Source organism: Hippoglossus hippoglossus, chromosome 10 (assembly GCF_009819705.1).
Source record: "Hippoglossus hippoglossus isolate fHipHip1 chromosome 10, fHipHip1.pri, whole genome shotgun sequence".
Taxonomy (NCBI): Eukaryota; Metazoa; Chordata; class Actinopteri; order Pleuronectiformes; family Pleuronectidae; genus Hippoglossus; species Hippoglossus hippoglossus.
Genome location: NC_047160.1, coordinates 19,830,947 through 19,840,641, shown reverse-complemented (window position 1 = coordinate 19,840,641; position 9,695 = coordinate 19,830,947). Strand labels below are relative to the sequence as shown.

The following is a 9,695-nucleotide window of genomic DNA, read 5'->3' as shown; positions in this document are numbered from 1 at the left end:
TGATTCCCTGGGAAATCAGTGAAAATGTCAAAAAAAATTAAAATAACCTAACAATGTTATAGAAAGTGATCAAAATTAATTCCTGAATCTTCCTGTTCCGTTTCATGCCAAAATTGTATGGATTCTTGGCCCATGTCCCTTCCTTTCATCAAGTTTAGTGGAAATCTGTTCTGTAGTTTCTGTGTAATCCCGCTGACAAACAATGGACAGGAATGAAAACAACCTCCTTGGCTTAATTACTGAGGATGTTTGTAAAGCACAATCAACACCTGACAGATGAAAACACGTAACAAAGGTTAAAGTGACCCACAGGTTTTTTTTTATTTCTTACTGATTCAGTCCACAGGAAAAATAAATCAATTGCTTATTTACATTTTGCTGCCTTTTTCGCTTTGTTGGGTTCATGTTTATCTGCATCCGGACTTTCCAAGCGACTAAACAACACTCCTGAGTCCGATCCCAGCGCTCTGCCTTCAAAGGGACAGTCTGTTCCCTGATACCTTGGCAAGAAGTTCAGAGCGGCCCAGCTCCTCTCGCCTGGTTGCACCCCGAGCCTGGACAGGAGTTTGTTAGAAATCTCTGGCACCACTGGCTGCAGGAGGGTTCCATAAACCCTCAGGCAATCGAGGGAGACGTGGATGATGGTGTCTCGCCAGCGCTGCTCTGCACTGTCCCTCTTGTCCAGCTTCCACGGTGCGTGGCGCTGGACGAACCCGTTGGTCTGCCTCACACAAGCAGCGATGGCCTCCAGGGCTTTGTACGCGTGCATGCTCTCGTAGTGCCGCTCCACCACAGAAGGGAGGTTTTTCACTGCGTCCAACATGTGGTAGTCTTCAGCCACCGCCCTGCCTCCCTGTTCCCTTGGGAAGGACTGAGGACAGAACGAGGGGTAGACCTGAGCTGGGTTAAGAACCGGCGCTGTGCAGCGGTTGAGCAGACCTCCCAGAGAGTCGGCGAGCTCTGCGTTGAGCAGCTTGAATACCTTGAGATCGGTGTAATCGCAGTCAGAGTCTGGGACACCCTGACGCAGGAGAAAGTACCTCATACCGTCAGCCGTGAACATCTCTGAGCGTTGAAGAGGATCGACCACGTTACCCAAACTTTTAGACATCTTCTTTCCCTCCGCTGTCCAGTGGGAGTGCACGTGTATGGTCTGTGGCAGCGGCAGTCCAGCCCCGAGGAGGAAAGCCGGCCAGTAGATGGTGTGAAATTTTAAGATATCCTTTCCTATGATGTGGTGGACCACGTTCCACCACTGATGGTGTTTATGTGGATAGCCAGCTACTGTGAGGTAGTTCACCAGAGCGTCCAGCCACACGTAGATGGTTTGCTCGGGGTCGTCGGGGACTGGGATGCCCCACTGCAGTCGGCTGCTCTGACGGGACACCGAGAGGTCAGGGAGGTCGTGCTGCAGCCACTGCAGGACGAGCTGGTGGAAACACTCAGGCTGCACAGCTCGGGGGTTTCCTCGGAGCCAGTCAAGCAGCTGAGACCGAAACGCAGACAGACGGAACATGTAGTTGTCTTCTTTCATCCACTCCACCTGCAAAACAGGAACATGTAGATTTGATGTAATTGTGTTGAGGGAGTAAAACTGAAGGGAGGGAAGAGTTTAACTTTTTAGGAAATGAGCTCATCTTCTTTCTTGCTATATGAGAAAATCCATACCACTCTCATATGTGAGTGTAAAATATGAAGCTGGAGGCTCTTTCTCCTTCAGATCGATATAAGATATTAAACATCTGTTTTCACAAGCTGTTTAGTACTTTTCACAAGTAAACTGATCAATATACGTAAAATTAATCTTCACTGATATTACACTAATCTCAATCTCGCTCGACGTACCTTGTGTCCACTCTCCAGTGACACTTTAATCTGGTTTCCTGATGAGTCCACGGCATCGCCCAGCTGCGACGGCGTGAGGAAGCTTTCATCCTGTGTGGAGTACCAGCCTTCGTAATGTCCTTTATAGATGAGCCCTTTGTCCCAGAGCACCGACCAGAAATGCTCCACGGCCTGACGGTGTCTCTGCTCGGTGGTTCTTATGTAGTCTGTGTACGAAATGTTGCAGCTGCTGAAGAGATGTTTGAATCTCTCTGACACGTCGGTGCAGAAGGTCAGCGGATCTTTCCCTGCAGCTTCAGCGGCTTGTTGGATTTTCAAACCATGTTCATCTGTGCCTGAAATGCACAGAAACAGAATTAGAGGTATAATTATCACAGTAAATGTCACATTATTATCAGAATTATGAATCAGTTTAAAGACTCCTGATAAACAATGGTTTATTAATTATTCGTATTCCTCCCAATTGTGTTTTCACAAAGGATAAGAATTATATTGATACATATTAAACCTTTGATAAATTGGTCAATAATTTAGTCAATATTATGTGACAGAAAGGGAGGAAGTGAATATCACAGCATCCCAGAGTCCAAAGTAAGGGGTTCAATTTACTTATATCCCACCAGCCGGCTGAATCCAAGGATATTCCACAAAACAAATACGCCCTTTAAATTTTCCCAGAGCACAAATATATCAAATTTTATATTACATTTTTTACGCTTTTAGAAATATACATGAGGTCTGTGGGGAAAATCACAGAGGTACAGCAGGCAGGGTCAAAGGGCCTGTGTTTCTCCCTCCTCTCTCTCTCTCTCTCTCTCTCTCTCTCTCTCTCTCTCTCTCTCTCTCTCTCTCTCTCTCTCTCTCTCTCTCTCTCTCTCTGGTGCTGCTGCTGACAACGATGATGATGATGGTGGCTGCCACCTGTGTAGATTGTGCTGCTGCATTAGTTCTCATTGGTTCCCCCCATTCCCCATCAGCCTATTGCAGCTCAGGGCTCCAGAATAAAAGGAGCAAGCCCTCAATGTCTCTTTTTGACTCTGTCTCTTTTCTGCTGCTACCTGTGTTGTTTTGCTGTTTGGTATTGAAAGTATTTCTCAGGTTTGTGGTTGGAGGTTTTGTTTGGACATTAGATAAGTCGGGTACCAAAGAGTCACTTGTCTAGACTCACTAGGGTTATTGGTTTGTTGTCACCCCTGTATTTTGAGAGCTGCTTCTTTAGATAAGTTAGTTAGGCATTTTGGTTGTTTTATTTTAAGAATAGATAAGGATGTATTTTGTTATGTTAATTTCAGTTTCTTTGACACCCACCCCCTTGTCCTCACCACCCCAACATTTGTAAAACCTTCTACTTGTTTTAACGCACACTTGTAAATAAACACTGGTCACTTACACCTTTTGGAAGATGTAGATACACAGGGAATGTAAAGAAATACAATCACTTACTTTATGAATATTTATATATACAGTTGGCAAGTACTTTTAATTATCTGCTTGAGCTGTGATGAATCTTTTGCAGCTGCTACACATGATCCTGTATGTTTGTGTATGTGATGTGTTTAGTACTGTACAATGAAATTGCCTCTCTAATAAAGGCCCTTACACAAGGTACTTACACACCTCAACTCCAAGATAGTGGTCATCATATACAACCAGTGTCGCTCACAGCGACATGCACATGTATAATTTAGCTGAGGGATGATTTACCTGTTGCAAACTTTGAGCTGAAGCCCTGCAGCAGCTTGTACCGGTGCAGGCAGTCCGCCATCACCGCTGAGTACAGGTGTCCCAGGTGAGGAGCAGCGTTCACGTAGAAGATGGGGGTGGTGATGTAGTGGCTCCTGACATCAGTGGACACATCCCTCAGCACAGAGACGCTCTCGTGTCTCCACAGAGCGGAAGCAGGCGAGAGAAACGGACTTTGCTTCAACCAGTGAACAACTTTACAGCTTCTGCTAACAATGACAACAGGGAACCGCATCGTGGGGAAACAGGAGACGCTCACATGGAGACAACAAACCCCAAAGAAACCAGGAGGATATTCTAAGTGCTAGCCATTCATTTTGCTAGCTTAAAGATGTAGCTTTCGCAGGAGAACAAGATAAGCGAAGGAAGCTGAACAATTACTGGAAAATGTCCGCTCTTCTCATCTCGGTGTTTTTAGATTAAAACGAAACTGATCCTTGTTTTCTGAGCCTGTCGCACACGTGTTTGTGTTAGCTTGTCAAGGTTAGCGCTTCTTCCGGGTTCTCTGAGCAACAACAATCGCTCGTCCAATCCAAAACCGCTGCAGAGTGTGCGGAGGAAGTCCAGCCACCAATCAGAGTGCGAGGACTGCCTCTGCTTTTTCACATTTCAAAACTTTATCGACATCAAGTTTTTAAACAAGTGAAGAAGCAGTAGTTTCAGTTTTTTAAAGTATTTTATACTATATATATACTTTATTGGCAAAGAGGGATGATACAGACCATGTTTCTGATTAGCATTAACATCCATGTCTGTTCAGTTCTGTGATAAATGGAGTTCAGTCAAATAACTAATCTGAGAAATCTCTCAAATGACTGAAAAGTTTTGCAATAAGAGGTTGAGTGGTGATTTTACCAGTAAGTTTTACTTTAATAACTGGGAAATTATATGATTACTGTTCAGATAAATACTTCACATCTGAGAAGCCAATTCCAGCAATTTTGGGCATTTTTTTCTGTTTACTAAAATGACTTCAATTATTAATCTGCTAGTTCATTTTAAATTACTTCTTAAAAACAATTTTTATAGACATGCTTTCATGCAAAGTCGTGTACATTTTTCGCTTCGCTGTCAAAGCACTTTGTAAACTGTTTTTAAAAGGTTCTATAGAAATAAAGTTTATTGTTATGATAGATAGATAGATAGATTGATCGATCCCGAGGGAAATTTAGGTTAGCAATTATCAACATGATTATGAATCCAGCCATGGCCTTATGAGCTCATGAGTAGTTGTCAAAGTCTTATTGCCCTTTATATCTGACCTAGAATCTACCTGATCTGATTCCTAAACTTCATCTCGAACTACTCTTTATCTTCATCGTCATATTTACTGAAGAGAAGCCTCCTCCTCCTCCTCCCTCCTCCTCCCCCCTGAGGTGACGGCTCAGCCAATCAGCGGCTCCACTTCCTGCTCCTCAGCCAACGACGACGACCAATGCGGTTGACTTGACAACGGAGATAAAAACAATTTAACTAACTTTTGCGTTAGGTTTAAACTACAAAAACAATCCTAAACTTCACCGGAGCTGAGTGAGAGGAGTCGCTGCTCCTCCCGTGGCGCGGCCGTTAGTCGGAGCGGGTTCCAGGGTGTGAGCAGCTGATCTGTCATGTGATGAGTTGGCTGCTGGTGCTCGACTCATGAAAAGTTTATCGGAAACCCTTTCCTCGGTTGTAGCTCGTATTGTCTCTGCAGCCTGACTTCTCCCCGGGGTTGAGATGGAGGGGAACCGTCAGGACTTCTACATCGGTCTGTCGCTGGCGCTCAGCTCCAGCTTGTTTATCGGAGCCAGTTTCATCCTGAAGAAGAAAGGCCTCCTGAGACTGGCCAGCAAGGGCTCGATGAGAGCAGGTACTGTTCACTTTCATTTAGAGTAAACTCCAGATGTCAGTGCTGGAGGAAGTACTCTGAATCCTATAATACCATCAAATACTCCATTGCATTCAAAAATAGAATGAAGTATTGACGTTATAGCTTTAAAAGTAAAAGTACTTTAAAAGCAGCAGAACATTTACTGTCTGTGTTGTTTAATTGTTTATATCCATTGCCACCTGGTGGCTGGTTGCAGTATAGGTCATAAATCGTGCCTCCTCCATGTTATACGATGAGACATGGGTCACAATTAACAAGTCAAAATACATGGGAAATACTTTTTTAATGATTGATTCCTGTCAATTTTGGTAGTTTTTATATTGTTTGGGGGGAAGACAAAAAACACATTACAGTTTTGGTCTTTTCTAGGGATTTACACAAGGTAAGGACAACATTAGAGATATTACTGAAAAGGTAGGAAACTATGTGTATATGAAAGACATCCATAAAACATGTAGGTATCATAAGTCATGTATTGACTGAAACTTAAAATCCCTAAGTGATTGTTTTAAGTTGCCTTTAACTGTAGCTGCGACCTGGGCTATAAAAAGGTTGTGCAATATGTCACAATGCAATATGTCGTAATTGTCAGCAGATGTGTATTTGTGAACTGTGGCATGTGTATGGAGGTTTTATAAGCCAATGTGTAAGAGATTTTATTTTATGTGAAACTGCAGGCTGGACAGTGCTGAGAACAAATGTCCCTATAGGGACATAGTATATCTTATCTTATTTCTATTTCAGTTTTCTTGTCTGTATCTTGCAGGTCAAGGGGGCTATGCGTACCTGAAGGAATGGCTGTGGTGGGCAGGACTAATTTCAAGTAAGTGAATGATTCACACACACATATATAAATCAGCAGTTTGTCATGGTTTATTTTGATCGGTGACACTTCTCTAACCCTAAGCAGCCGGGACAGGAAACATTGCGACCTTTGTTTTTTCAAAAGGAAAAGAGCCTCTTGTGGGTTTGGTATTTTTGCTGGTGACGTAGCAGTAGGTCTGGCCCCCACACCGTAGCATTGAACTACACATTCCTCTCAAAGAACTCATTTGCACATGTGGGCTGGAAGAGAATATTTCCAACAGCTGCAGCCGCTCTGAGTTTGTGCACGCTGATGTTGATGTTGATGTGTTCTAGTGGGAACTGGAGAGGCGGCGAACTTCGCTGCATATGCATTTGCACCCGCAACACTGGTGACGCCACTTGGAGCATTGAGTGTACTTGTGAGGTAATGTCTCAAAGTTTGATTGTTATACCCCTGATGCTGCTTATCTCGATCATAGACTGTGTATAAAGATGGACGTGTCACCACTTCCTGCCACAATTCAGACATAAATAAAGCCACAGTAGCAAAGTCTTGCTGATACTCATGCTCAACTAATACACGAGTCAGTCTCAGCTGTCAATCCTGACGTTGCATCATATAACTACTACAACAACGACAACAAACTGAACTGAAAAATGTGCATTTGAACATACATCTGTGTGATAAGAACAATATAAAATGACGGAAACCATCTTTGAGAAAAATGTATTTGACGTATACTCTCACTTCTTAATTTGCACGAACATGGAGAGGGAGGGATTTATGACCTATACTGCAGCCAGCCACCAGGTGGCTATCGAGGCACATTGGCCTCTCTTTTAGGGAGCAGTCATAGCATCCATCTTAATATTCAGTCTATGATTGTGACATACAATCGGTGTGATACATACTTACAACTATCAACAAATCCAATGGAACGACCAAAAGTTCTGATTTTATGTTCTATTAGTAAAAACATTTTCTTTTTAATTCATCTTGTCACCAGTCAGATTTAATTTGTAGAAAGAGCAAAGTGGAAAGATCTGCCAAATACTATCAAGGTGTCCATCTCTGTCTTTAACACACATCTCTTCTTAGACAGAGTATTGTATCACATGAGCCGGGCAGCGGAGCTCGAGTTAACTTCCTACTTACATCGCTCCATAAATCCAAGTCATCAACAATAGCTCTATTGTGTATGTGGTGATTCTGACAGTTAAGATCTGTTTTAGACAGAAACGCCCAAGCCAGTGTTTTCAGATTTACACATTCTGTAGGCCATTTTGGAAAAGTTCCAATTTAGGGAGAGAAACTGTTTTAGTTGAAAAGCAGTAAAAAAAAAATGCAATCACAAATTCAAGTGGCTTAATTTGACCATAGCAAAAGTAACGTTTAATTTCAACTGCTCATTTAAGTTGGGGCTTGAGTGTGGCATGTGTTGTGAGCAGGTCAAAAGGAACAATGCCTTTTCCTTTTCACACTACTGATTTGGAATGAGTCTTAAAGAGGTAGCACCTAATATGTCATCAAAGAAAAGCAAAAAAAAAGGTATAAAGATTTATCTGAGAAGAAACATCTACTTTTGTGAATCAAACGTTTTTCCTTTCTATTCTTTCTTTCTTATCTTGGTACCCTCTGGGGGTCCGGATCGTCAGGTTGGGAACCACTGCATTGGAGCTTTTATTTTATATGTATGTATAGATGAGACAAATCTTGAAAGAGTTACCTCCTGAGAGCCTCTGATTGGCTGCGGAAGATAAGAACACACTTGTCTTTTCTTGGGATTTGATGATGGAGATAATCGTATCAATAAAAATTCCCTGTAAGTAGTAGTATGACCATTTGTGCTATGTTCTCTTCTTTCCAGCGCTGTGCTCTCCACGTACTTCCTGAACGAGCGGCTGAATGTGCACGGGAAGGTCGGTTGTTTGCTGTGCGTCTTGGGCTCCACTGTGATGGTGATCCACGCCCCGCAGGAGGAGGAGGTTGTTTCCCTCACTTCCATGGCAGAAAAGCTCAAAGACCCAGGTAGAGACCGACCTCGACCCGCGGGAATGTACTTAAACATGATCTGAATTAAGAATGATGTGAAAACTAAATCCCTGATAACAGTTGGATGGATTCTCTCTTCTGGGTACTAACTCATTCTTAAACACTCCCACTAGGTTTCATTGTGTTTGCTGTGTGCGTTGTGGGGAGCAGCCTGGTGCTTATCTTTGCTGTGGCCCCGCGGTACGGACAGAGGAATGTGCTGGTCTACATCCTGATCTGCTCTGTGATTGGCTCCCTCTCTGTGTCTTGTGTCAAGGGCCTGGGCATTGGCATTAAGGAGCTGTTTGCTGGGGTGGCAGTGCTGAAGGAACCCCTGTTCTGGTCCTTAGTCATCTGCCTGGTAATCTGTGTCAGCGTTCAACTCAATTACCTGAACAAAGCCCTCGACATCTTCAACACCTCAATAGTCACGCCCATCTACTACGTCTTCTTCACCACGTCTGTCATGACCTGCTCGGCAATCCTGTTCAAGGAGTGGCTGAGGATGACCATGGACGAAGTGGTGGGTACGATTAGCGGCTTCCTCACAATCATCTTAGGGATCTTCCTCATCCACGCCTTCAAGGACATTACATTCAGCCTGGATTCCCTCCCGCTGTACCTGAGGAAGGGTCCTCAGGGTTTCCATGGGGCCACCAGCCGTTACCCGGCTCCAGCCACGGCAGCCAAGCAGACGTTGTTATGAAGCTGCCATGAGAAGGAGGCACATAAGCGGCACTGGGCCCACACCAAAGAGCTCCTTAACCGTGTGGTCAATACTAAGAAATGTTGCTTTTTTGCAATTCTGAAGCTTTAATGCACAAATGTTTTACAATGTGACAAGTTTGTTTACTGAACCTTAACTTCACGTCTGTCTTAAACAATGCATTGTGCCCTGGGAGAAGAAAAGTGCCTAATAATGAACTTAACGTTGCTGTCAACACACTGGAATCTATGTCAAATGTATGTTCATGTCGTACAGAATGGTAAAGCCACGTCTTTTTTCATTTGGTTATTTATTTTTATCTATGTTGTACTGCTGTGTACATTTTTTACGCTATGTTAAGTGGCTTAAGCCACATTGTGCCTTGTTACTGATAATTTTAACATTAAGAATTTTGCACTTTCTCCCTTCATCAAAATATTGTACAAATCAGATTTTTGACCAGTTAATGGACAAATCTTCATTTACCCTCTATGCATTCAATCTGTTTGAATAATTCTTATGCGTTACTGTTAATACCTCAAACAAATCGCAACAAAGAATATTCTTTCCCTGTATGAATTCCCAACATGTGCCAAACGTGTAACACATCTCCGGTATAACGGTAGTTTTGTGTTTTTTCACAGTGCTGATTAAAACATAACTACAACATGATTTGAGTGCACTTTTACAAA

The 9,695-nt window shown here is 43.1% G+C and overlaps 2 protein-coding genes across 2 annotated transcripts; one reads left to right on the top strand and one right to left on the bottom strand.

Moving 5' to 3' along the window:
• Nucleotides 1-227: 227 nt before the first annotated feature.
• On the bottom strand, nucleotides 228-4,095 carry mars2 (methionyl-tRNA synthetase 2, mitochondrial). Its single transcript, XM_034597141.1, has 3 exons — nucleotides 3,550-4,095; nucleotides 1,846-2,180; nucleotides 228-1,543 (listed from the first exon to the last, which is right to left on the bottom strand). The coding sequence occupies exons 1-3, from the start codon at nucleotides 3,821-3,823 to the stop codon at nucleotides 365-367; spliced, it is 1,788 nt and encodes a 595-aa protein (XP_034453032.1). The 5' UTR covers nucleotides 3,824-4,095; the 3' UTR covers nucleotides 228-364.
• On the top strand, nucleotides 3,555-9,675 carry zgc:101583 (uncharacterized protein LOC494104 homolog). The gene is made up of 5 exons (XM_034597143.1): nucleotides 3,555-5,437; nucleotides 6,225-6,281; nucleotides 6,599-6,689; nucleotides 8,134-8,294; nucleotides 8,432-9,675. The coding sequence occupies exons 1-5, from the start codon at nucleotides 5,305-5,307 to the stop codon at nucleotides 9,001-9,003; spliced, it is 1,014 nt and encodes a 337-aa protein (XP_034453034.1). The 5' UTR covers nucleotides 3,555-5,304; the 3' UTR covers nucleotides 9,004-9,675.
• Nucleotides 9,676-9,695: the final 20 nt, after the last annotated feature.

Excerpts from the sequence above, each read along its gene's own strand:
- mars2 (XM_034597141.1), bottom strand. The coding sequence starts at position 3,823 with ATGCGGTTCCCTGTTGTCATTGTTAGCAGAAGCTGTAAAGTTGTTCAC. Across the intron at positions 2,181-3,549 it reads CAGCTCAAAGTTTGCAACAG|GCACAGATGAACATGGTTTG; the intron begins GTAAATCATCCC and ends TGTGCATTTCAG. Across the intron at positions 1,544-1,845 it reads CACTGGAGAGTGGACACAAG|GTGGAGTGGATGAAAGAAGA; the intron begins GTACGTCGAGCG and ends CCTGTTTTGCAG.
- zgc:101583 (XM_034597143.1), top strand. The coding sequence starts at position 5,305 with ATGGAGGGGAACCGTCAGGACTTCTACATCGGTCTGTCGCTGGCGCTC. Across the intron at positions 5,438-6,224 it reads CAAGGGCTCGATGAGAGCAG|GTCAAGGGGGCTATGCGTAC; the intron begins GTACTGTTCACT and ends TGTATCTTGCAG. Across the intron at positions 6,690-8,133 it reads GCATTGAGTGTACTTGTGAG|CGCTGTGCTCTCCACGTACT; the intron begins GTAATGTCTCAA and ends TCTTCTTTCCAG.